Source organism: Capra hircus, chromosome 10, assembly GCF_001704415.2.
Source record: "Capra hircus breed San Clemente chromosome 10, ASM170441v1, whole genome shotgun sequence".
NCBI classification, from domain to species: Eukaryota; Metazoa; Chordata; class Mammalia; order Artiodactyla; family Bovidae; genus Capra; species Capra hircus.
In genome coordinates this window covers 933960-961883 of record NC_030817.1, presented here as the reverse complement: position 1 = coordinate 961883, position 27924 = coordinate 933960, and the positions used below count along the sequence as shown (strand labels likewise).

At 52.3% G+C, this 27924-nt stretch overlaps 1 protein-coding gene across 7 annotated transcripts in view; it reads right to left on the bottom strand.

Annotated features, from left to right (window-relative positions):
- Positions 1–27924, bottom strand: part of TTC7B (tetratricopeptide repeat domain 7B) — a 272717-nt gene that overhangs the window by 135241 nt on the left and 109552 nt on the right. For 6 of the 7 annotated variants that reach the window (XM_018053841.1, XM_018053837.1, XM_018053838.1 and 3 more), the window contains exon 6: positions 1712–1790. The exons of the other annotated variant lie outside the window; for it this stretch is intronic. In XM_018053841.1, coding sequence (XP_017909330.1) covers positions 1712–1790 — 79 coding nt within the window. The remainder of the gene's footprint in view (positions 1–1711; positions 1791–27924) is intronic. 7 annotated transcript variants of the gene reach the window in all.

The window sequence follows — 27924 nt, the reverse complement described above, 5'->3', positions numbered from 1 at the left end:
GACAACGCAGGAGACTTAAGAGACACGGGTTCAGCCCCTGGGCTGGGAAGACCCCCTGGAGGAGGCGATGGCAACCCACTCCAGTGTTCTTGCCTGGAGCATCCCAAGGACAGAAGGGCCTGCCGGGCCACGGTCCGCGGGGTCCCCGAGAGTCAGACACGACCGAGGCAGCTTGGCACTGTAATGCTAGGGGAGCCTGTGGCTGAGCCACCTGGACCGCGAGTCGTGCGTCCACATCCTCGTGTTCTGGAGACGCCCAAACGAGGATGCAGCCTCATTTCCCGTGGCGGGAGTGGCTTAGCCTCGGCCAGCTGAGCACTCCAGCATTTGCAGGACTCCCGGGGGCTCCCCTGGTTCCTGTGTTGAGACCCTAGGCTCAGTCTCTGGGTTCAGTCTCCGGTCAGGGAGTTTAAGATCCCAAATGCCATGCGCTGTGGGCATGGCAACGGACACGTGGTAACGGGCAGACCGCGGCAGGGATGACAGGACGGAGGCCGCGCCCGAGCGCTTGGGGCTCTGCCTCTGAAGGGCGCCCTGCGGAGCTGTGACTAAGCCCCCCGGCAGGAGAGTGAAAGGCTTAAAGGGAGGAGAGAGAAAGCAAGCCCACAGGCGAGTCAAGCTGCTGACCAGCCAGTGTGTCTAACCAGCTTTCCTGTGTCTGGGTCTTATGGTCAATGCAGTTGGACAGCTAGGTGCTCCTAGGATCGAACGTGCTTTGCCCCGTCCAGGGTGCGGTATCACCCTTCAGCATACAGCCACACGGGCATCGGGAGGGCCTCGTGCTAACCGCCACGCAGGGTGCACGCCTTACGGTCTAACAGAGCGCGACCGAGAAGGGACTGAAAAGACGTCCATCATTCGCCATCAGGGAAACGCGAATCGGAACCTCCATGAGCCAGCATGCCACACTCACTAGGATGGCTAGAGCTGAAAAGAAATAACAGACACGTGCTGTCGAGCACATGGGAAACTGGAACGCGCCTCACTTCTGGTGAGAAGGTAAAATGGTGCGATCGATCTGGAAAACAGCTTGGCGATTCCTCCAGGGGTCAAATGTAGAGTTACCATGGGATCTAGCAACTCCAATCCCAGGTATGTACCCAAGAAAAACGAACACAAATATCCACACAAGAACTTGCATGAGGATGTTCACAGCAGCATTATTCATAAGAGCTGGCAAGCAGAAACAATCCAACGTCCTAGGGACTGGTGGCTGAATAAACAAGACGTGCTCTGTCCTGCGCTGGAATGTCATCCGCCGCGGAGAGGAAGAAGGCTCACGGCACAGGACAGATAGGCCTTGAAAACGTGTGCTAAGTAAAGCCAGTCACAAAAAGACCACGCACCACACAAATCCGCTTGTATGAAATGTCCAGAACGGGCAAATCCACAGAAACAGGAGGTAAGTTAGTGGCCACCCCCAGCTGGAGGAAGAGTAGAATGGGACTGACCAGTAACAGGCATGGAGGTTTTTGTGGAGTGATGAGAAGGTTCTGAACTGAAGTATGAATGATGGCTGGACGATTCTGTGACTACTAAACTCCAATGACTTTAAACTGGCGTATCGATATGCTTCACTGATAGAACTTAAGATGTATAACGTCTGTATTACCTAATGTGTGATGATACATAACATATACTTTATAATATGAAAGAGAGAGAAGGTGTCTGCAGCGCCTTCGGGCCTGAACCAAGTCGCGGTCACACTTACCATCCGCAGGTTTTGGGTTGTTCTCGTCTCAACCGCTCTGAGGAGCTCTCTGAATCTCCCGACTCCTCTTGTCAGGCTCCTGTGGGCACACAGAATTTGACAGGGCTCCCATCCGGCGCCTATTAATGTTAAATATTTTATACACGCATTCCGCTGCATTTTGTCTACATAAAAGCTGTCGGCGAGACAGCAAGCAAACCATCGCTTGGCACGTGTCTGTCCGTCTTTGCTCAAGTCTGAAAAATCTGACCTAAGATTGATGGGCTTTGGTGCTTCCACAGTCAGAGTTTCTCAAGCAAAGAAATGTTGGAAAGCCAGATCTGAGGCAAAAAAAAAAAAAAAAAAAAAGGCAAGATATCTTTCGCAAGTCTGTCTTCCACCCCCCAGTAGCTCAGCCTGCTCCGTTAAGCGGTGCTGAACTCTCTTCACCCCAGAATGGGTGGCATAAAGGTATAGGGATGTGCAATGTGGGGAAGGTTTGTGACCTGCCTCCTTTGTGGGCGAGACCCAGGGCAGAGGCATGAAGACCGAGGGGCTCCATCAGGCAAGTGCTCTGTGTCTTTGAGAAAACACACTGCCCAGTAAAGCCGCCCGCCCCACCCCCAGCCTATCCCCAACCCCAGCAGGCAGGCAGAGGGTCATAGCCCCTCCCGAGCGGGCGGGCGCCCCTGGGCTGAGGTCAGCGCATCTCACACACGGCCACACACCTCACCGTGTGGGTAGCTCGTTTTGAGAAGGGGCAGATCACACCTGGCTTCACCCTGACCCACACGCCCAGACCCCACGTGTCTGTCCCCCTCTCTGAGGCTGTGCCCAGCCCGGCCAGCTGGGATCACTTCCCCACAGGTCTCTTTACATCGAGGGCCGCCACCTCCTATGGCATAACCCGGTGGTATTTATAACCTGCTCATTAGAACACATCTCATCTTTCCAAAAAGCCACCAAGCAGGTCAGCCAGTGCCGGCGCGGCAGAGGCCAGGTTTCGGCTCCCCTCTTCGATGACACTTTAAGTCGCACAAAGGGATGAAAGCAGATGACACGTGGGCTCCATGTGCTCTGAGCACTCACGGGGCTATTAATTCGTGTCTTAAATCGATGCAACGTCCCAGGGCTCCCAGTCACAAGAACAGCCCCCGAACTTGAAGATAACGGTTTATTGGCGCCGGGACATAAACACTCCCATAGTCCTCTGACCCACACATATCAGATGAGACCGGATCAGAGGCTTTACGGCAGCATGAAAAGAGAAGCTTGTGCTCAGGACTCCAGGCAGCGCTACAGGAGACATGAATAAAAATTAGGTAGCAGGCCCTGGGACATGCAGTCTCTGCTGCTTTCCCCTTCATTTGCTTTTATGGGATCTGTGTTCACAGGCAATAGAGTATATTCACTTTGGACTGAAGCTCCGTTCTCTTAAGTAACATGGCAGGGGAAGGAACAGCTACAGCTGAGAACGGGATGGGCGGGACAGAGCAGTGTCATTTTAGCCCAGAATCCCAGAGTAAACTCCTAGTATGCACGAAAAGAGGCTTCCCCAGGGGCTCAGGAGCAAGGAGTCCACCTGCTATGCAGGAGAGGCAGTTAGATCCCTGGGTGGGGAAGATCCCCTGGAGAGGTAAGGATCAACGCACTCCAGTACTCTCGCCTGGGAAACCCCAGGACAGAGGAGCATGGCGGCTACGGTCCACAGGGTCGCCAGAGTGTGACCTGACAGCGCACGCAGCACGTACACATGTGAGCAAATCATGGCGTTTTAAGCCGCGTGAGTAACGGTGGCGCTGAGACAGCGCAATCGGAGGCCCAGCCTTACGCGGCGGTTTTGGTGGGGGGACAGCAGGCAGCGTTCAATCTAAACGCTGTAACTCAGGGGGAAGCCACCAGCTGGGAGCTGGCCCTTCAGCGCGTCTCCCGGGCCCTCCTCGCAGAGGGAGACACCTGTCCAGTCTCAGAAGCACGGAAGTTTCTAGCTAGAAATGATCCCGACATGGCCTAGTCCACCGTGACACGAGAGAAGCGGCTCGCTCAGTGGCACAGCAGTGGGAGGGCCAGCTGGGAGCTTTCCCCCAAAGCTCCCACCTGGCTGACAGAGGAACCGCAGCTCTCAGACCGAGGACGATGCTCGCAGGGGGAACAAAGCAGCGGGACTCAAGACAGGCTGCCTCCTTAGAGAGCCAACTTCTGGTCGCGGGGAAGGGTGGGGGGAGGCATGGCTGGGCGCCTGGGAAGGACGCGCAAACGGGTCACCAGCAAGGCCTGCTGCGCGCCGGGCTCCCCCCTGCAGCCTGGGCGGGAGGGGCGCTGGGGGGACGCATTCGCGCACACGTGCGGCTGGCTCCCTCCGCGGCGCGCCGGAAACCATCACGATATTGTTAACCCAAAATAAAACGTTTAAAATAAAATACTGAGGCGGGGGAGGAAGGTCTGCTTTCCGTTATTAATATGCAAATCAATATGTACATGATACAAATCTGACGCTTCCAGTGATCCCAGCGAATGAGCTACTCGTAGGAACTGGTTCAGAAACTGGAAGGAGAACCCGCTGTCGCGGGAGAAGCAGCCCGGTGCCCCGGGCGAGGCTCGCCGCCGAGCCGAGGGCCGCGGGCGCAGAGCCGCCGTGCGGGGGCCGGGCGGTCCTCCCGCGCACGGCCGGCGCCCCCCGGCGGCCGCGGCAGGAAGTCCCCGTGAGCGGGACGGCGGCCACCCGGCCGGCCACACCCGCAGCCACGCCGGAGGGCGCCCCGAGCACTGCCCTGCCTCTGAGCAAATCGGCGCTTTCTCAAACTGCTTCCAGCTTTTTTTCTGGGAAGAGCTTCGGCTGCAGAGTCTAGCGCTTCCCGAAGCCGGGGAGAATTGTGTTCATCGACAGAGGCCGCAGTGACCGCGGGGCGGGGACCAGCGCGGGGCTGGCGGCCGCAGGAGGGGGCTGGAGGGGGCAGGTCGCAGAGCTTGAACGTCAGAAAAGGAACAAAGTGTCCTAAATACAGAGACATCCAACCACCAGCAGCTCTTATACCATTCATGTTTCTGTAGTCACATAATTCTATTCAAGCAATCACTTCCACGGTTGCCATGACGGCAGAAAAAAAATTTTTTAAAGATAATCATGATAGAAAGAAACAGAAAAAGGTTAACTTGCAAAAATTACATTCTAGAGGCTATGAAATACCCCCAGTTTGAGGGAAATGAATAAAACCCACAGGGCTGCCTTCGTGTCTCTCTTAGCTTATTCTTGCAGTGTTGACACCATGAAACAGCTAGAATGAACTGCTGCTTAGAAACTCCACTCCAACACGAAGAGAAAGAGAGCCACGGACTCCGCCGGGTTTCAGGGTTTCCACAGACCCTTGACATGAGGTCATTTATTCCGTTTCAACACCCCTGACTGAGAGAGTGCAATGATGTCAGAATTCATTATGGGAAACGAGTCTCAAAAAAACGCTCTCGCCAGCACTCCGGCAGCGGGCACTGGCGAGCGGTCAGAACTCGGGGTTCACCTCCTGCACCTCGCTTCTTGAGCTGGGGGAGCTTGCCTCCGCGGGGGACGGTTCCCAGCAGCTCAGCCCTCACCGAGGAGAAAGGGCCTGCGAGTCCCTGGAGCACCAGCTGGCCGACCGGAGGGCGAAACCCGCCCACGTCGCCGGCGGCCCCAGCCCTGCTTTGGCGCGGGCCCAGCTGCAGGGAGCGCTCGGTGCGTCCTCAGCCGAGCTGGGGCAAACCCAGGCGGGGGAAGGCGCACCCGCCGTCCCGGGGCTGCGCTCCCCTCCAGCCTTGACCTGCTTCCATTTTCCTTCTCTCCTCCCGCCTCTTCTACCGGCTTCCCCCTCCCCCACGCCCCTCCCCCCTCGCCCCCTCCCCCACCCCCGCGCCCGCAGCCCCTCCTCCTCCTCCCAGATCTCAGCGCCCTGAGGTCCGGGCAGGAGCACGACCCCTGAGGACGCCAGGGGGCACTGACTGGCCAGCACCGGTCCCTTCTTGACCTCCTGGGCCCTGAAATCAGCATTTCTGACGGCTGGCCTCTGAAATCTACGTTCTCACGTACAAATGTACAGCAGCGTCTGTTCATGTCCTGTCCCGCTGTGACTCCGAACCGCACACTCAGCTCTTTAATCCTGTCACCTGTCTCTAAACTGTCAACCCAAGGGGGAGACAAACTGGAGGGCACCCAGAGCTCCAGAAGCAAACTCCAAAGGGGAAACCAAGTCTCTGAGCAACTCGGAGGCGAGAGGATCATTTCACCGCGTGATGGGCAGCGACTTCAGCAGCAAGCTCAATCTACTATTTCACATTCATTTACATTTCCACATACACTTCTTCGGAGCCAGGGGGAAAATAAAATCCCTCCTCTTCCAGTCTGTCCTTCCAAATTATCTTCTAGCCTCAGAGTTTGGCCCAGGTCACCCAATTTAAGCCCAGTGTACTTAAATTCAATATCAACTGTCATTGTCATGCAAACTCATAGTTCTGCTGTGAATAAAATACTTTTGATACGAGATGTCAAATTCCTAGCTCATAAGGGAAAAGTTACTTGTTAGCGTAGGTTCAATATTTTTTCTCCTTATCTGTGGTTGAGAACCTTAAAGATCAATTTTAGAACAAGTCAACACAGTAGATCTCTTAAAGCTAAGAAATTGTTTGGCTCTTTCCATGTTTTTTCTTACCAACTGGTGTTCTGAACCTAAGTGATAGGTTGTTTCATAATTACTGAACACCAAACTTGGGCAGGGCTTCCCCAGCAGCTCAGACGGTAAAGAATCTGCCTACAGTGCAGGAGATCTGGGTCTGATCCTTGGGTCAGGAAGATCCCCTGGAGGAGGGCATGGCACCCCACTCCAGTATTCTTCCCTGGAGAATCCCATGGACAGAGGGGCCTGGGCGGCTACCGTCCATGGGGTTGCAGAGCTGGACACGACTGAGCGACTAAGAACAGAACATACTTGGGCAAAGTTGGAGACGGTGAGGGACAGGGAGGCCTGGCGTGCTGCAGCCCACGGGGTTGTGAAGAGCCAAACCTCATCACACCGTGGGTTCCTGGCTCCTCCTTGAGGACACATGGTGAACAAGGGAAGCCCCAGGAGCCACGCGTGTCCTCACATCCCCAACGAGAACGTAGGCGCCTTGAGGACCCAGGTCTTTGTCCCTCAAGCAGAGCCAGCTTGCAGAGTGCTCAACAACTACCTATCGAACCAGTGAAATTCACAACTGCCAGGAGCTGAGTGAACCAAGACCCCAAGGGCATGCGTTTTCTCCCTGTTTCTTGCCCCCTCCTTTCTCACTGCACACAGATGAGCAGGCAGCTCAGCAAGTGTTACTTTAAACAGAATCCGCCTTGTCCCGGGCCTGCAGCAGGATGTCGGAGGAGCAGTGACATGCAGGCAACGCGCCCGGCGTGCCCCGCCTGGCAGTCTCGAGAGGGCTGTGTGCAGAACGAGGAGTGTGAGGTTTAGAAAAAAAAGAAGAGTTTCAGAGAAACTGTGCTGCCCAGGCACCGTTCCGCATGCCCCGCTCTCTGCCTGAAGAGTCCTGGGTCATCCTCCAAGACCCGCTCAGAGGCCTTTCCCGCGCTCCCGGGAAAACGGCATCGCCTCCCGGTGCTGTCCACAGACAGGGTGTAGGTGTTTTGAGCACGGACAACATTCAACACGCCGATTTTCACTTGTATCTGTATCTGTGCCACCGTAAGGGCACAGGCCCGCAACAAACCCACCTCTCCTTGTCCCAGCGGCCTCACGCACTGACCAGGTACCCAGTGGCCTCTAGTAAGCTGTGCACCCCCCAGAGAAAGAAACAGACGATGCTCACTTCACATGCGTGACTGCACACTAGCAGACGCGCCGCACCGTGTCTGGACACTGCCGTCACTTTGAAGTCTAGAGAAACAGAGATGACCTGGGCTTCCCTGGCGGCTCAGATGGTAGAGTCTGCCTGCAACGCGGCAGACCTGGGTGTGATCCCTGGGTAGGAAAGCTCCCCTGGAGGAGGGCATGGCAACCCACGCCAGTATTCTTGCCTGGAGAATCCCACGGACAGAGGAGCCTGGCGGGCTACAGTCTATGCGGTCGCAAAGAGTCAGACACGACTGGGCGACAAACACAAAACTCAGTGCACCTCCAGGCCAGTTTCTCCTTGTTCTCAGGTTTGGAAATGCTTCCCCTTCATTTATATGACATCAGTATCGTCTACATGGGAAACGTCTGGAATCGAAACCAGATCTCCCCATCTGGAAAGTGGGAGAAGAAAAAGACATCCTTCACACTCCAGGAGGCGCGTCTGGCCGGCTTTCAGGGAGCTGTTTTTCCCAGAACGGATCCCAGCTTCTCCCTCTGCACGCTCTTCGCCTCAGATCCAGTGACCTGCATCCGTGAGGACAGATGGCTCGCTGCAGTCGGGGGTCAGGGACCAAACCCTCAACCTTGGCCTCGTTAGCAGAGGACTCTCTCTGATCCCGGGGCGAGCCGGCTGCCACCTGGATACGGCGACAAAGGGCGTGAGAGCCGTGCACCGGGACGTCTGCAGGCGGGCGAAGCCTCAGAAGTCTCTCTGCAAACCCAATGAGGGTTGTATGAGGCTTAGCAATGAGGGCTTCCTCGTGACAAACACGGAGCCAACCAGGCGGCCATGCCGCAGGAGCAGGTGCTGGTCCCGGCAGGACGGGCGCGCGTGGCCTCCGGGCCCCGCCGAGCCCGCCGCTCCAGCCCGCGGCGGGTGGCAGCCGGACGCCCTGCCTGTGTCTGCCGTCCTCAAGTCGCCAGGCTTCTCTGACTCTGCGACCCCATGGACCGCGGCATGCCGGGCTGCCCTGCCCATCACCAACTCCCGGAGTTTGCTCATACCCATGTCTGTTGAGTCGGTGATGCCACCCAACCATCTCATCCTCTGTCATCCCCTTCTCCTCCTGTCCCCAATCCCTCCCAGCATCAGGTGGCCAAAGTATTGGAGTTTCAGCTTCAGCATCAGTCCTTCCAATGAATATTAAGGACTGATCTCCTTTGGGATGGATTGGTTTGATCTCCTTGCAGTCCAAGGGACTCTCAAGAGTCTTCTCCAACACCACAGTTCAAAAGCATCAGTTCTTCAGCGCTCAGCTTTCTTCACAGTCCAACTCTCATAACCATACATGACCACTGGAAAAATCATAGCTTTGACTAGACAGACCTTTGTCAGCAAAGTGATGTCTCTGCTTTTTAACACGCTGTCTAGACAGCCAGATAAACTGCCGCAGGGGCTTGGATGGAAGGACAACATACTCTCCTACTGGCTCTTCCCTCACCCAGACTCCCAGGCTCTGGGGAAACACGGGATATATAGAAAGGCCTGCCCCCTCCCATCCTCCTTCCTTTTAACTTTTGGAAATGAGTCAAAGGACGTCCATCCGCATTCAGAAAACAACACCGAGTGTCCACTGGGCACGAGAAGAGGCTGCGGGGATGTGGCGCTGGGCCGGCCGACGAGCGTGCGTCCCCCGAGCCCGGGCCTCTCCGCTTTCAGTTTTTGTTTGCTTATTTGGGCTGCGCCGGCCTCGCTACTGCTGCTCAGGCGTCTCTAGTGGCGGTGAGTGGTGGCTGCTCTCTAGCTGTGGTGTCCAGCCTTCTGATTGCAGTGGCTTCTCTTCCTGCAGAACACAGTCTCCAGAGCACAGCCTCAGCGTTGTGGCTCACGGGCTTAGCTGCTCTGCGGCAGGTGGGATCTTCTCAGACCAGGGATCGAACCCACGTCCCCTGCACTGGCGGGCAGATTCTTAACCACTGGACGACCAGGGAAGTCCCTGAACCTGGAACTTAATGAGGCTCAGTTTGACCCAAGAGGCCTCTTGGTACCTAATGCAGAGCTGGACTCAATCTCATGGCACTTTTAACAAACAAACCAACGCTCACCTAGCATATGAGGCTTGCTCTTCAAAGTATCGACCTGAAAATCAGGTCTCATCTACATTCTCAAACAGCATAGAACACATAATCTGGAGCCAGACCGTCTGGGCTCAGACGTGAGCTCGGCCACTTGACTGGTCATTGACTGTGGGCAAGCGCTGGGCCTTGGTTTCCTCATCTGTCAAATGGGGAGAGCAAATGCACTCGCCTCAGCCTGGCTGTAGGGATTAGACGAGTCAATACAGGGGGCAAGGGCTTCTTAAGCGCTCACGATCGTCATTGCTATTATCCTCAAAACCACGCCATTGCTCAAAACAGTTTTGGAATTCTGGAATCTACCTTCTAGTTGATATGTAGACACACAAGTCTGTTTTACTTCTTTGAAGTCATTTAATCCTGAGGGAAAAAAAAAAAGGATACTCCCAGTTTGATGGATTCATTCACTGTGCTATTTACTGAAAGCCTAAGAAAAGCTATGACCAACCTAGACAGCATATTGAAAAGCAGAGACATTATTTGCCAACAAAGGTCCATCTAGTCAAAGCAATGATTTTTCCAGTGGTCATGTATGGATGTGAGTGTTGGACCGTGAAGAAAGCTGAGCACCGAAGAATTGATGCTTTTGAACTGTGGTGTTGGAGAAGATTCTTGAGAGTCCCTTGGACTGCAAAGAGATCCAACCAGTCCATCCTAAAGGAGATAGGCCCTGAATATTAGTTGGAAAGACTGACGCTGAAGCTGAAACTCCAATACTTTGGCCACCTGATGCAAAGAACTGACTCACTGGAAAAGACTGATGCTGGGAAAGATCGAAGGCGGGAGGAGAAGGGGACGACAGAGGATCAGATGGTTGGATGGCATCACCGACTCGATGGACATGAGTTTGAGTAAGCTCCGGGAGTTGGGGATGGACAGGGAGGCCTGGCGTGCTGCACTCCATGAGGTCTCAAAGAGTCAGACACGACTGAGTGACTGAACTGAACTGAACCGTGCTCACAATGATGAGACAACAACTGATGTCAGGTGGGAAGAAGCTCTCTCCTGGGGCCTTTTGGTCCCTCTAGCAGCAAAGAACGGTGACTAGGGGTGCTGCTGTCCATGGGGAGCAGCAGAGTCCCCACCGAAGGCCATGGGGCGAGGGCCCAAGATTCGCACAACACAGAGGATGCAAAGGAACCGAGGGAGTAGGGAGCTGAGTTCTTCTTGCTCCAGCTCAGTTAATACAGCTAGCATTTACAGGCTGCTCTGAATCAATCAGGGTCTCCTGGATGATAGAGAATTTGCCTGCCAGTGTAGGAGAGGCAAGTTCAATCCCTGGGTCGTGAAGAGTTCCTGGAGAAGGAAACAGCAACCCACTCCAGTATTCTTGCCTGGGAAATCCCATGATAGAGGAACCTGGGAGGCTACAGTCCATGGGGTTGCAAAGGAGTTGGATACGACTCGGCAACTAAAAGAACAAGAGCCAACAGCTGAATCAATCAACAGGGGCCAGCTGAAACGCGAGGCTGCGCGCCTGGGCGGCTGAGCCGCTGGAGGCAGTTCAGTGGCAGACTCGTGGGTCAGGCGCTGAGCCACCAACGTGCCGGGAGAAGCTGATACCGAGCTGACAAGAGGGCGGTTCGGCACCGACGTCACTCGCTTCCGTGGAGGGCCGTGTCCGTTCCAGACCAGCCCGGGCGGGAAGACACGCGCACGGAGCCCAAGAAAAGGAGAGACGCAAGCCGGGCTCCAAGAAGGGACGTGTTCCGTTACGAAACCCTGAGACGCACCCGGGTAATCTGATAATAAAGTAGACGGAAGACCATTTAGGAGGTAGGGCTGGTCTGCTAACAATGACTTCAAACATTCGTGGATTCTAAGCCGCAGTCACGCAGTTGGTCCATCCTGACCATCCAGTCACCTGGGCTGCGAGGAGGGCAGGGGGCAGCGTCCACTCCCGTTATTCTAACACTGGAAACAGGAGAAACGCATTTCCAAAACAGCCTCTCGGGAGGACACTTCAAAAGATGACAAGCGACGAGAAGGACTTTAAATCTCCAGGAGTCACGGGTCCAGATGCCTCTACGGGCCAAGCAGGCAGCAGCGGGGTGGGGGTGGGGGCGGGGCGAGCTGAGCGGGGAGCGGGCTGCGGGTCTGAGGGCGGTGCTCAGCCTGGGGGGCCGGGCAGACCCCTGGGAGGGGAGGGGGTGTTCACACCAGCAGACCCCTGGGAGGGGAGGGAGCCATTCACACCAGGCAGACCCCCGGGAGGGGAGGGGGTGTTCACACCCGGGCAGACCCCCGGGAGGGGAGGGGGCGTTCACACCCGCAGACCCCCGGGGAGGGGAGGGGGCGTTCACACCCGCAGACCCCCGGGGAGGGGAGGGGGCGTTCACACCCGCAGACCCCCGGGAGGGGAGGGGGTGTTCACACCCGCAGACCCCCGGGGAGGGGAGGGGGCGTTCACACCCGCAGACCCCCGGGGAGGGGAGGGGGCGTTCACACCCGCAGACCCCCAGGAGGGGAGGGGGTGTTCACACCAGGCAGACCCCCGGGAGTGGAGGGGGTGTTCACACCAGGCAGACCCCTGGGAGGGGAGGGAGCCATTCACACCAGCAGACCCCCGGGAGGGGAGGGGGCGTTCACACCCGCAGAGCCCCGGGAGGGGAGGGGCGTTCACACCCGCAGACCCCCGGGAGGGGAGGGGGCGTTCACACCCGCAGACCCCCGGGGAGGGGAGGGGGCGTTCACACCCGCAGAGCCCCGGGAGGGGAGGGGGCGTTCACACCCGCAGACCCCCGGGAGGGGAGGGGGCGTTCACACCCGCAGACCCCCGGGGAGGGGAGGAGGCGTTCACACCCGCAGACCCCCGGGAGGGGAGGGGGCGTTCACACCCGCAGAGCCCTGGGAGGGGAGGGGGGCTGGGACAGGGGGCAGCACGTGGAGTGAGGCCGCTGAGTGGTGCCCTCCTCTGTGACCCCGTGGACTGCAGCCCGCCAGGCGCCCCTGTCCATGGGGTCCTCCAGGCAGGAAGACTCGAGTGGGTCGCATCTCCTCCTCCAGGGGATCTTCCCGACGCAGGGATGGAACCCGCGTCTCTCACGGCTCCTGCACTCGCAGGCGGGTCCTTCACCACTGAGCCACCTGGGACCCAGCCCATTACATCCTGGTCAAACTTTTTTCTCAGCGGACAAGTATTTGGCATGTTCTGTAGTTTTACCCAGGAGGAAACGAAGGCCCGGAGATGTTATGTGACGCGCCCGCAGTTATCACGCAGCCCGCATACAGGAGAGCTGGTATTTGAACCCGGTGCCCAGAAAAGCTGACGGTCCCTGTCAGACGGGAGCCTGCAGGCAGCCTGAAACTGCGCCTAACTCCCGGGTCCCAGAGGCGGGGGCACGCAGGGCAGGAGAGAAACGGGGAGGCGGGCGGCGGCCGGACCCCCGGCTCCGAGCGCGGCCCTGAGTCGGCGGCCGTGAGTCGCCAGTCCCCGCGCCGGCCGGCGACTCGCAGCGCGTTTCCGCCGCGTTGGCCAGCCTTCGGAACCCCGAAGCGGGCCGGGTGGACTCAGACACTAAGGTTCTCACAGAACCGAGCCTGTCCACAAGCTTCCATCCTGCAGCTCTGCTCTCGCTGCAGGCCTCACGGATGTGGCCCTTCCTGCGGAGCGTCGCAGCCGGGCAGGCGGGTGGGCGCTCAGCCGTCCCCTGCAGCGCCTGCCGGAAAAGCCTGGTGTTAGGCACGCGCGCCGGCGCCCGGCGCCTGTGCGGAACACACGGAATCTGCTCACTCGACTAAGCTATTCTCAAGCCCCTCCAAGCGATTCAGAAGAGCAGACATATACGCATGGATCTCAACGAGATCGTTACAAACGAGTCCCCTCTCACCAGGAAAGCCGCCCTGAGACTCTGGGCTGCCTCGGGTCTGTAAGGCTCGCGGCCCGCGCCCCGCAGAGCGCTTCTGCGAGCATCTCAGCGCAGCCCCCTGCTCGCGAACGTCCGCCGCCATCGCCTTCTTCCGAGGGGACGCGAGCCGGTCCCACGCCGCCCTCCGCTCACGGCTCCGGATGGTTCTCCCACCAACTTAGTGAGCAGGCAGGGCCTCTTACCCTCAGCTGACACAGGCAGAGACTGAGCCCCAAAGAGCGAGTGGGCGAGGCCCGCCCGACAGTGCTGGGCCGGCAGGGGAGCCAGGACCCGATCCCCACGGCAGGGACCCCTCTCCCCCACCCCCCGGTTGGCTTCCTTCTCTCCCATCTTTTATTGACCCCCGCCCCAACTATTTAACTCCTGTTGTATAAAATATGGGCTTCCCAGGGGGTGCAGTGGTAAAGAATCCACCTGCCAATGCAAGAGATAGAAGAGATGGAGTTCGATCACTGGGTGGGGAAGATCCCCAGGAATAGGAAACTCCAGGGAAGCAGGCAACCCACTCCAGTATTCACGCCTGGCAAGGGCAGAGGAGACTGGCTGGCTATACTCCATGGGGTCGCAAATCGTGGGACATGACTTGCATGCATGGACACATATAAAATATAGATACAGAAAGCCAGATAAAACAAATATATCGCTTAGGGAATTATTACAAGCAAGAAACCCTTGTAATTATCACCCAAGCTTGGTTTTGTTTTTTTTTTTTTTAAGAACGGACTCTTGTCATCCAACCCATCCCAATTAACAAGCCTGTCCCTCCATCCAAGGGAGGTATTGGGCTTCCCTTGTGGCTCACCTGGTAAACAATCCACCCACAATGCGGGAGACCTGGGTCTGGTCCTTGGGTTGGGAAGATCCCCTGGAGAAGGGAAAGGCTACCCAGTCCAGTATTCTAGCCTGGAGAATTCCATGGACTACAGTCCATGGGGTCTCAAAGAGTTGGACACAACTGACAACTTTCACTTTCCATCCGAAGTAAACGTGCCCTCGACTTTCCCACTCATTGCTACACTCCATTTCCTTACAACTTAGTCACTCAAGCATATACCCTGGCACTAGACTATCCTTCTTGATGAGTCTTTAAAATCTCTCTTAATCTACAGATTCCCCTTCTATCTCTTTCTTTCCATTACAATTTACCAGTTAAACAATCTGAGCTGTTTGATGCATGGAGTTTCCCATTGGCTGGAAAACCAGACAGCCATGCAGGTCTCCACAGTCCTCCTTTCCCTGTATTTCTTGCTTCTCGGAGCTGGATTTCAAGCCTTACCCCGTCCAGGTTTCATCCCTCTGCAAGACTCTGCTGGTGGCCTGTTCCTCCGGCAGGAGGCACGTGGGGTGTGGCTGTGGCTCTTTGTTAGATGTTAGCAGCCCTTGACACTTGACGGTTAGATATGTTAATTCACTGGAGTTACAAATGGTGACATTCTAATTCTCTCACTGCGTTTTCATTTACTAGCTGGAGTGATTTTATAGGGAGGTATCTCCTTTCACCTAACAGTCGGTTTTCCATTTCACACAGTGAAGGTAGGAAAAACCTATGCTTCTTTCTGTGCCTACTTTGCTGGACACTGAATTAGACTCGTGAGTGTAAACGCATCTGATGCGACTGCAGCACTCCTTATCCTTCCTGAGACTCAGGCTGCCCCATGTACAGCCGGAGCCCTAAGTTAGAAAACGTGGCCCCAGAAACCTTTGATAGTTCTCTTGCTGACTGATATGCAGAGATTCCACAAGCTTGTCTTATTTATTTCCCACCCCAGAAAAGAATGAGGTTTCTTATCGGAAAATGATACTTCCAGATCACACCCTAGGCGCCAGGGATGGTCACTGCTACTGGGCCAGGCACTGAGTCAGGCCTCCTCCCCTCTCCTGTCTCTCCAAAGGGCTTACTTCAAGGACTGTCCCTCCTTCTCTCAGCCTCTCTCGCTCGCTCTCTCACACACAAACGTGTGTATTTACACACATGCACACACAGACACCCAATGATTTCATATTGACATTTCCAGTTCAGTCATTCAAATTTAGGATTACACTTTATATATTATTATATATATACTTTACTTACATATTAATACACTTTATGTATATTATACAGACTCTTTACCAGCTGAGCCACCAGGGAAGCCCAGGATCACACTACAAGTAGCCCACGCTGGAGAGGGTGTGCAGAGAAGGGAGCGCTCCCACACGGCTGGTGGGAACGTAAGCTGGTGCAGCCACTGTGGAGACCAGGGCAGAGGTTCCTCAGGAGCTAAAACTAGAATTATCATACGACCCTGCAGTCCTGTTCCTGGGCGTGCACCCGGGCAAGCCAGCAATTCACACAGATACGTGTGCCCCAGGGCTCACCGCAGCGCTGATTACAATAGGCAGGACACGGAGGCAGCCTGGGTGTCCATCAGCAGACGGATGGATACGGAAATCGTGGTACATATATACAATGGAATATTACTCAGCTATCAGAAAGAATGCATTTAAGCCAAGTCAGCCCTAATGAGGTGGATGAAGCTAGAGCCTACTCGACATGAATGAAGAATGAAGTGTCAGAATGGAGTCCGTCGGAAAGAGACAGACACTGAATATTAGCGCACGCACGTGGACGCTAGAAAGCGGGCACTGATGGGCCGACCTGCAGGGCAGCCATGGAGATGGGCACAGACAACAGGCTCGCGGACTCCGTGGGGAGGGGGACGGGGGCGAATTGAGAGAACAGTATGGAAACACAGCTGGCCACATGTCAAACACAGAGCCAGCGGGGACTTCTGAGAGACACAGGGAGCTCGACCCAGCGCTCTACGGCCGCCTAGAGGGGTGCGGCGGGGAGGGAGATGCGAGCGAGGGTTAGGAGGGAGGGGCCACATGCACACCTGTGGCTGATTCGTGATGATGTAAGGCAGAAGCCAACGCAATATTGTAAAGCGATTATCCTCCCCACCCCGCCCCGAAAAATCGGTACATATATAAAATGGAATACCACTCAGCCATAAAAGTAATGCAGTAATGCCAAGCGCAGCAACATGGATGCGACCGAAGGTCCGTGTACTGAGTGAAGTAGCTCAGAAGGAGAAAGACAGACACTGCATGGTGTCACTTATACGTGTATTCTGAATGTGTATCCGCGGCTCACTTTGCTGTACAGCAAATTCAGGACTAGAGTTTTTTCTTGATTTTTTTCTATCTTAAATGTATTCTGTCTTTCTCTCATACCAAGACTCCTGATCCCGAAGGACATAGGGGGAAAAAGAATTAGAATATTCCATAAGCATTAATCTGCCCTATTTTATGTTGCACAAAATATTTCACGATATCAATACTGATCATACCGCCATCATTATGATTAATCATACCGCCATCATTATGATTAATCATACCGCCATCACTATGACTACTCATACCGCCATCGCTATGACTCCTCATACCGCCATCGCTATGACTCCTCATACCGCCATCGCTATGACTCCTCATACCGCCATCGCTATGACTCATCATACCGCCATCGCTATGACTACTCATACCGCCATCGCTATGACTGATCATACCGCCATCGCTATGACTACTCATACCGCCGTCGCTATGACTGATCATACCGCCATCGCTATGACTACTCATACCGCCGTCGCTATGACTACTCATACCGCCGTCGCTATGACTGATCATACCGCCGTCGCCATGACTGATCATACCGCCGTCACCATGACTCATCATACCGCCGTCACCATGACTCATCATACCGCCATCGCTATGACTAATCATACCGCCATCGCTATGACTGATCATACCGCCATCGCTATGACTCATCACACCGCCGTCGCTATGACTGATCATACCGCCGTCGCTATGACTGATCATACCGCCGTCACTATGACTGATCACACCGCCGTCACTATGACTCATCACACCGCCGTCACTATGACTGATCATACCGCCGTCACTATGACTCATCATACCGCCATCGCTATGACTAATCATACCGCCATCACTATGACTCCTCATACCGCCATCACTATGACTAATCAATCATACCGCCATCGCTATGACTAATCATACCGCCATCACTATGACTCCTCATACCGCCATCACTATGACTCCTCATACCGCCATCACTATGACTAATCAATCATACCGCCATCGCTATGACTAATCATACCGCCATCACTATGACTCCTCATACCGCCATCACTATGACTCCTCATACCGCCATCACTATGACTAATCAATCATACCGCCATCGCTATGACTAATCATACCGCCATCACTATGACTCCTCATACCGCCATCACTATGACTAATCAATCATACCGCCATCGCTATGACTAATCATACCGCCATCACTATGACTCCACATACCGCCATCACTATGACTAATCAATCATACCGCCATCGCTATGACTAATCAATCATACCGCCATCACTATGACTGATCATACCGCCGTCACTATGACTGATCATACCGCCGTCACTATGACTGATCATACCGCCATCACTATGACTAATCCTACCGCCATCACTATGACTAATCATACCGCCATCATTATGATTAATCATACCGCCATCATTATGACTAATCATACCGCCATCACTATGACTAATCATACCGCCATCATTATGATTAATCATACCGCCATCATTATGACTAATCATACCGCCATCACTATGACTAATCATACCACCATCACTATGACTACTCATACCGCCGTCACTATGACAACAGAAAAGCTAAAGCAAAGCCCTTCTTCTCTGTATATGCTGTCAGCACTCTCCTTTCACTTGTTAGTTTATGGTTGGACTGTATCCATTATGAGACAAAGAAATATGGAAGCAGGACACATGCTTAGAAAAAAAGGCGAGTCAAGCACTGAATGCAGACCTCTGAAGAAGAGCAAGGAGCGAAAAGCCTTCCTCAGGGGTCAGTGCAAAGAAATGCAGGAAAACAACAGAATGGGAAAGACTAGAGAGCTCTTCAAGAAAATCAGAGGTACCGAGGGAACATTTCATGCAAAGATGGGGACAATAAAGGACAGAAATGCTCTGGACCTAACAAACAGAAGCAGAAGATATTAAGAAGAGGTGGCAAGAATACACAGAAGAACTGTACAAAAAAGATCTTCACGACCCACATAATCACAATGGTGTAACCACTCACCTAGAGCCAGACATCCTGGAATGTGAAGTCGAGTGGGACTTAGGAAGCATCACTATGAACAAAGCTAGTGGAGGTGATGGAGTTCCAGCTGAGCTACTTCAAATCCTATAAGATGATGCTGTGAAAGTGCTGCACTCAATATGCCAGCAGATTTGGAAAACTCAGCAGTGGCCACAGGACTGGAAAACGTCAGTTTTCATTCCAATCCCAAAGAAAGAATGTTCAAACTACCACACAACTGCACTCATCTCACATGCTACCAAAGTAATGCTCAAAATTCTCCATTCCAGGCTTCAACAGTATGTGAACCGAGAATGTCCGGATGTTCAAACTGGATTTAGAAAAGGCAGAGGAGCCAGAGATGAAATTGCCACCATCTCTTGGATCATCAAGAAAGCAAGAGAATTCCAGAAAAGCATCTACTTCTGGTTCACTGACTACGCTAAAGCCTTTGACTGTGTGCATCACAACAAACCATGGGAAATTCTTCCAGAGTTGGGAATACCAGACCACCTTACCAGCCTCCTGAGAAATATGTATGCAGGTCAGGAAACAGCAGTTAGAACTGGATGTGGAACAGTGGACTGGTTCCAAATTGGGAAAGGAGTACGTCAAGGCTGTATATTGTCACCCTGCTTATCTAACTTATATGCATATCATGCATATAAGCCAGCCTGGATGAGGCACAAGCTGGAATCAGGACTGCCGGGAGAAATATCAATAGCCTCAGATATGTGGATGACACCACCCTGATGGCAGAAAGCAAAGAACTACAAAGCCTCTTGATGAAAGTCAAAGAGGAGAGTGAAAAAGTTGGCTTAAAACTCAACATTCAGAAAAAGATCATGGCATCTGAACCCATCGTTTCATGGCACAGATGGGGAAACAGAGGAAACAGTGAGAAACTTTATTTCCGGGGGCTCCAAAATCACTGCAGATGGTGACTGCAGCCATGAAATTAAAAGACGCTTGCTCCTTGGAAGAAAAGCTATGACCAACCTAGACAGCATATTAAAAAGCAGAGACATTACGTTGCCGACAAAGGTCCATCTAGTCAAAGCAATGGTTTTTCCAGTAGTCATGTATGGGTGTGAGAGTTGGACTATAAAGAAAGCTGAGCACTGAAGAATTGATGCTTTTGAGCTGTGGTGTTGGAGAAGACTCCTGAGAGTCTCTGGACTGCAAGGAGATCAAACTGGTCAATCCTGACGGAAATCAGTCCTGAATATTCACTGGAAGGACTGATGCTGAAGCTGAAACTCCAATACTTTGGCCACCTGATGTGAAAAACAGACTGAATGGAAAAGACCCTGATGCTGGGAAAGATTGCAGGCAGGAGCAAAAGGGGACGACAGAGGATGAGATGGCTGGATGGCATCACTGACTCAATGGACTCTGGGAGTTGGTGATGGACATGGAGGCCTGGAGTGCTGCAGTCCACAGGGTCACAAAGAGTCGGACACGACTGAGCGACTGAACTGAACTGAACTGGAGTCAATACAAACTCACTCTGGATTAGCCTCCCTGCTGGATTCAGCCAAGACCTCAAAGTGTCTGTTATGAATATGAACAAAGGATAGAGACTATGCTTAAAGATGAAAGGAAATGATGAGTCAGCAGATAGGGAATCTCATTCGGGCAAGGGAAACTATAAAAATCAACCAAGGGGGATTTTAGAGTTTAAAAGTCTAACTAAAATGAAAAGTTTCCCAGATGGACTCAATGGCAGCTTTGAGATAGCAGAGAAATAACTGAACTTAGAGACAAATCAAAGAACAGAGGGAAAAGAAGGCTGAAGAAAAGAGACATGTGATGATACAGCTGCTGAAAAACAGAGAAAGTCTTGTAAAGTAACAACTGAAAATAATCGATCACATAGAGGGAACAACAGTTAAGATGAATAGCGACTTCTCATCAAACATAGTGGAAGCTATCTGCCTGGCAATGCAGGAAATGCAAGATGCCCGGCTTCAACCCCTGGGCTGAGAAGATCTCCTGGAGCTGGAAATGGCAACCCACTCCAGTATTCTTGCCTGGAAAATTCCATGGGCAGAGGAGCCTGGTGGGCTATAGTCTATGGGGCCGCCAAGAGTCAGCCATGACTGAGTGACTGACCCTTAGAGTATACGTTGCATTATATGGCACCCACTCCAGTGCTCTTGCCTGGAAAATCCCACGGACGGAGGAGCCTGGAAGGCTGCAGTGCATGGGGTCGCTGAGGGTTGGACACGACTGAGCGACTTCACTTTCACTTTTCACTTTCTTGCATTGGAGAAGGAAATGGCAACCCACTCCAGTGTTCTTGCCTGGAGAATCCCAGGGACGGGGGAGCCTGGTGGGCTGCCGTCTGTGGGGTCGCACAGAGTCGGACACGACTGAAGTGACTCAGCAGCAGCATACTCAAAATGATGAAAGAAAAAAAATTATCAGCAAGAATTCTATCTAGTGTAAAATTGTCATTCAAGAATGATGGCAAAATAAAGACATTCCCAGATAAACAAAAAGTGGGAGAATTCACAGCTAGCAGACATGCGCAATACGAAAGTTTATAGGAAGTCCTTCAGGCTACCGGGAAATGGCCACAGACGGCAACGTGAAACCACGGGAATGAGCTAGTAAGAGTGCTAGAAATGTAGATATTTGAGTAAATATGAAAACCTGTATAAATATACTTTCAAATCTTGTCTTTAAATTTCTATTAAAAATAGGATTGTATGAGAAGTTAATTATCATTTTGCACTGCTGTGTTTATCATATACACAGACACTAGTAGCAAAAGAAAGAAGCTATATTAGAATAAAGAATGAAGCTGTAGTAGAGCCAAACTTTATATTTTACTGAAATAATTGATCATTTAAGATATGTTTTATAATTCATAGAGAAATCAACATAAAATTTTTCAAAAAATACAGGTTAAAAAAATCAACAGAAAAATTAAAATGTAATACTGAAAGGTATTTGTTTAATACAGAAAAGGGTAATAGGGAGGAATAAAGAATTCAAAAAAGATATGAGACATATAGAAACGAAAGAGCAAAATGCAGAAGTAGATTTAATCATTACATGTGAGTGAGCTAAACATCCCAATCAACAGGCAAATTCCCTAATACTGGATAAAGAGTAAGCTCCAGCTATCTGCTGTCCACAGGAGATATGCACGAGGTGGGCTTTAATCCAAAGACACAAAATCGAAAGCAAAGGATGGAAAAGATACACTGCGGAAACCAACCCCAAGATGGCTGGAGCGGCTTTATTAACATCGGATGAGACAGACTCGCAGTGCAGAAATGTCACTGGAGACAGAGACATCTGTGGGAAACCTCACTTTATGGTGAAAGGCTGAGCACTTTCTCCCTAAGGTCCAGCAGGGGCATGATGAAGAGGTCTGATCGCACCACGTCCATCCAGCGCTGTCCTGAAGGCCCTGGACGGTGCAGTAGGTGACTGTAAACGCAGGACACACATAGCTTGAAAAGGGGAAGGAAAGCCGTGTTTACTCACAGATGACACGATCCCAAACGGAAAAATCCTGAGTCATTAATCTGTTAACAATTATAAGAACTAGTTAACAAGTTTAGCAAGGTTGCAAGATAGAGCATCTATTTATAGAAAGCAATAGTATAATTATGAGAGCAAAGAATAACCTGAAAATGAAATTAAGAAAACAATTTCATTCACAATAGCATAACATGAATAAAACAGGAACAAATTAAAAAAATTTTTAAACCTATGCAATAAAAACTACAAAACATTTTTGAGAGAAATTAAAGAGAATCTAACTAAGAGACAGTGGATGGGAAGACTCACTACTGTTGATGCTAAGCCATGTCCTGCTCTTTCGCGGCCCCATGGACTGTAGCCCACCAGGCTCCTCTGTCCATGGGATTTCCTAGGCAAGAGTGCTGGAGTGGGCTGCCATTTCCTTCTCCAGGGGATCTTCCCGACTCAGGGATCAACCCTGAAACTCCTGCATTGCTGGTGGATTCTTTAATGCTGAGCCACCAGGGAAGCCTGTTGTTAATGTGATCATTCTCCTTAAATCGACCTAGAGATTGACTGCCACCCTTACTAAAATCCTGGGAGGCACTCTTTTTTTGGTAGAAATTGACAAGATGATTCTAAAATTCACATGGAAATATCAAAGACTGAGACAGACAAAATTTTGAAAAAGAACAAAGAGGACTTATACTATCTAATTTCAAAATTCACAGTAAAGCTGCATATTCAGGACGGTGTGCTATCGACTTAAAGAGTAGATATATGATGACACAAAATACAGATTCCAGAAATAAACCTTTATATTTACGCTCAGTTAAGTAATGTTTACTAAAGTGTCAGGACAGTTTAATGGGAAAAGAGTTGATTTTTCAACAAATGGTGCCTAGACAACTGGATATCTAGATGCAAAAAAATAATAAGAATAATAACTTACACTCTCACTTCACAAGACACTCAAGCATTAACTTAAAACAGATTAGAGACCCACCTGTGAGAGCTAAAACTATAAGCCTGCTGGAATGAAACACAGGAGAAAATCTTTATAGTCTTGGATTGGGCCAAAATTTCTTAGATATGGCACCAGGGATGGTCTAAAAAAGAAAAACTAGTTAAGCTGGACTTCATCAAAATTACCTTTCCCTCTTCAACTGACATGATTGAAAAAAATGGATGCCAGCCAGAGACTGGCAGGAAATACTTGCAAATTATGTATCTGACAAAGGTTTTGTATCCAGAAATGCGTAAGGAACTCCTACAACACGGTAAGAAGACAACAATCCAAGTGAAAACGGGGCAAAAGCTCTGAATAGATGTTTCGCCAAAGAAGAGACAGGAATAGCTAACAGCGACACGCAAAACTGCCAAACACCATTCATTGCTGGGGAAATGAAAATTAAAACCACGATGAGACACCACGACAAACCCACTGTGCGCGCTAGCCTTTCGGTCGCGCCCAGCTCTTCGCAGCCCAGGCTCTTCTGTCCATGGGATTCTCTGGGCAAGAATATTGGAGTGAGTTACCATTTCCTCTCCAAACCCACTAGACTGGCTTTAATTTTAAAGCTGACAATACTAAGGGTTGAAGAGAACGGAAAGAAGCTGGGACTCTTACATTGCTGCCAGGGACGGCACAGTTAGGCGGCACAGTCGCTAAGGAAGACAGCTCGGCAGCTTCTTACAAGCTAAACAGAAACGTGCCGTCCTTTCGTCATTCTGCTCTCAGCATCGTCCTCGTCGTGGGGCCCAGTCCCAGCAAAGAGCCCTAGTGGGGTGGTTCCAAGTCTCTGGAGGGGCCGGACTGCTCCAGCCCCTCAGCTCTCACTTGGCAAAACTCTTTCATTTTCAGCTGCAAATCCCAAATCGGCCAGACAAGCTTTCCAGTAGTCTTGCTGGCTATTTCTGGGTCTCCTGTCCGCAGGCCCTAGAATACCCCCTTGCTGCCTTCTGCTTTCTCCCACACAAATGCAAATAACATGCTTGTCTTGAGCTGCTGAAGTCTGTCCCTGTTAGCTTGTATATACTTTGAGGTTCATGAGTACATTTTGTCATCTAGCTCTGTTCTAAATGTTGTTCATGGGGTTTTGGTTTTGCTATCTGGGTACTATTTTTTTAATGTAAGGATATGAGAAGACCCCCGAACCCTGCTGCCACGGCTGTCATCTTCCCAGACTTCTCAGCTGCTCATTCGAACCTTCTCTTCTGAAGTGAAAGTGTGGTTTAGGCGCTGAGTCATATCTGACTCTGTGAACCCACTGACTGTAGCTCACCAGACTCCTCTGTCTTCCAGGCCGGAACACTGGAGTGGGTTGCCATCTCCTTCTCCAGGGTATCTCCTTGACCCAGGGATCGAACCCTCGTCTCCCGCACTGCAGGCGGATTCTTTACCATCTGAGCCCCAGGGAGCTGACAAACCCTAATTTATCATGCTTGCCGTGTGCCAGACACTGTCCAAACACTGCTTCCTAAGGCTCTTAATCTGCCGCACAGCATGAAGCAGGCACCATTGCTACCCTGTTTACAAATGAGGGAAACGAACCTCAGAGAGGTTAAGGTCACACAGCCTTCTGTGAGAGAGGGTTCACACCCAGGTCGCTGGCTCCAGAGTCGGTGCTCACTAACCCCTAGACGGTGCTGCCTGCCCGGAGCACAAGGGAGCCGTCCTGCCTGGGGGCCACGACCTCCGTCCCCGCCCGCCTCCCCCGCAGGCCTCCTGAAGACGGGAAAAGACGGGGAAATCGCACCCTCCCCCAAAGACCGAGTTCAAGTCAGCTCTGAGAAGCGCAGTGAACACACCCAGGCCAGTACCCCCCGCCCGCTCCCGGACCCCCAGCCCGTCTCGTCACTGCCGAGCCGTCACAGGTGCCATAATTCCTTGTTGGCATCTTTGTCCTCCCCATGAGCTCAGAGAACATTCGTTATTCATCTCAAATCCCAGAGCTTATCCTAGAGACTGGCAGCCAGCAGGCTCTCAATAAGTGTCCATGGAATTGAGCAGGCGATAACGTCTCCTAAAAAAAGAGAAAATCTAGCTCAAAATGTACTTGAAAGCAATATAATTGCATCTTTAAAAAAAAAAATTTCTGTAATTCAGAGGTTTTACCAAGCCTGGCTAATGAGTTTTTCTGGGTATTTCTTCAGAAGAAATACAGTCTCAGATTCTTCCTGGTATTTTAACTGCTTGTTTCCAACATGCAAAGATTGCTGCTTCTGATGCTAATTTGCCAGGGAGATTCAAAGGAGAAGCAGCTCCCACGCCCTTCAGCCAGCAAAGAGACAAGCCCAGAAGCAAAGGCATGGCGTGTCTGCGCCAGGCCTGGAGGGCTGCCCCCAGAGTCTCCTGGGAGTGAAAAGAAAAACGCACCCAAACAGAGGAAGGTGCAAAACCCAGCGCCAGCTGAAAGAAGCAATTCATTACCTGTCGCGAGTCTCACAGTTTCAGGCAGGACTTTGCTGTGAGAACACACAATTATGTCGTAGCTGTGTTTACTGATGTGCGGATCAGTGGCAGACATTGCTCCACAAATATAAAGGCAGGTCTTTGTAAGAAAATGTATGGCCGCTCTCCTTTTCAAGAGAACCTTCTAGCATTTCCTAAGAACAGTCATAAGTGCTCCAAAGATATCTCAGTCATTTTCTGGGCTTTAGCTCAATCTCTCTGTGACTCTCTGTAAGAGCTGACTAAAAATACCTCTGCAAAAAAAAAAAAAAAAGAACAGAGAGAAAAGTGATGACTTAGAAACAGGTAGGAAGTATCTCTTGAAAACAGCTGGGGCCTCAACCCCACGCCCTGCCCTCACAGGACACATTCCGCGTTTGGCACCCACACCCGGGCAGCGGGGGAGCAGGTGGATGAGCACGGCCTGCTGGGAGCTGGGGCAGGGAAGCTGCTGGCTTGCCCACAGCCCCGTCACCCACCCCGCCTCCCCAGCAAGCACATCTGGACGTCACCGAATTACCAAGAAAGCTCCCCGCAGTCTGACAGGCGCACAGAGGGTGAGATCTGGCTTCCTCCTTGACCAGACGGGACATGAATTCCTCTTTCCCAGCACACACGAGCCACTGCCTGCAAGGCCCGCACTGACGCAGGCCCGAAGGCTCCTGCGTCCAACTTCACTCCATGAGACGTCAACTCAAAAGAGCTACAGACAAAAAAAACATGCGGGTCTGGGAGGCTCTGGGAGCATAGGTTCTCAACAGTAAGCTGTGGAAGAGGATAACACGCTCCTGCTGGGGGAACCCTGAATCCAGACGTCTGGGCTGAAGGAAGGAGGCTGGCCAGCACCACGCTGCCACGCAGACATGAAACAGTCCGCCAGACCTGCCTGGGGGTCGTTGCTCAGGCACTAAGTCGTGTCCGACTCTTGGCAACCCCATGGACTGCAGCCCGCCAGGCTCCTCTGTCCATGGGACTTCCCAGGCAAGGATACTGGAGGGGGTTGCCATGCCCTTCTCCAGGGGATCTTCTCCACCCAGAGATCAAGCTGGTGTCCCCTGCGCTGGCAGGAGGATTCTCCACCGCTGAGTCACCAGGGAAGCCCCTGCTTGGGGAGCATCTTATAATGCAGCTGGCATCACTGGAAACAGCCTTATCTCAGCGATAAGGCGGACTGCAGAAGCCCCTGAGATGAGCCTGGAAAACATGTTACTTCTGACTGAGGACGAGGCGACATGGTCCCTGGCCCCCTCCACCCTCTTCCAACGGAAAGACATCACCTTGCAATGTCCAGGAAGATCTGGAAGGCCAGAGCACAGCTCCGCCCTCCCACCAAGAAGCTGCTGCAGGAGCAGTAGCTCCGTGAGCCCCGTCCAGGCGGCTGCGCCCACCCTGCACCCCAGGGCCAGAACCCGGCTCAGCCCTTAGCGCTCAGCACACATGTGCTCTATTAAATCCTTTTAAAGAAAACACATAACTGTCAGGCGTCTAGAGCCACAGCCATCCCTGAACATGAGAGGTTCACTCTCTCGCTCTCTCCTTCACACACAGCCGTAGACAGATACAGACCCCTCCCCAAACCAAACAGACAAAAATTCCTGGAACTTGTACGCCCGTGACGGGAGGCAGACAACAAACAGCTCAGGAAAAAATACATAAAGCAGGCGAGGGTGAACAAATTCCTCTCCTCTCCGGCTTGAGAATCTGACCTTAAGTTAACTTTCTAGTTCTGTTTCTCTGGAAACCTAATTAAAGACACCCATAGAATGTCAGTTATGTTAGGAGGCAACATTGCTTATGATAAAAATGACCCCGGATTGATAACTTGCGTCTGGACTGGAAAGAGCCATAAATATCTGATGGGGACAAGACCGCTTCGGGCTTCCTTGACTGTGATGACTTACAACTGAGCATCTCCCCAGGGAGACATTAACCCAAGACACAGCCCACGCCTGCTCGATGCGAGGTTCCTTCTCCAGAGCGGGAGCTGTCACTCCAGAACGGGGGAGGGCGAAGCTCCCGGGAGGCCGGATGGACAGTCCAGCCCACAGGCCACACGGGAGAGAAGCCCTGCCCCTGCCCGGCTGCTACCTTTGACTCTATTCAGGGCCGTCTCAACAGACAGATGCCCCGTGTGGCGAGTGAGTCTTGTGGGTTGGAACGTAAACAACCTGGGAAGATCCCTGTAAGCTCTGTTCACTGCATCCTTGATGCTGGTTAAATGCTGTGTGCTCAGTCACTCAGTTGCATCCGACTCTTTGCGACCCCACCGACTACAGCACGCCAGGCTCCTGTGTCCATGGGATTCTCCAGGCAAGAAGACTGGAGCAGGAAGCCATCCCCTTCTCCAGAGGACTCCC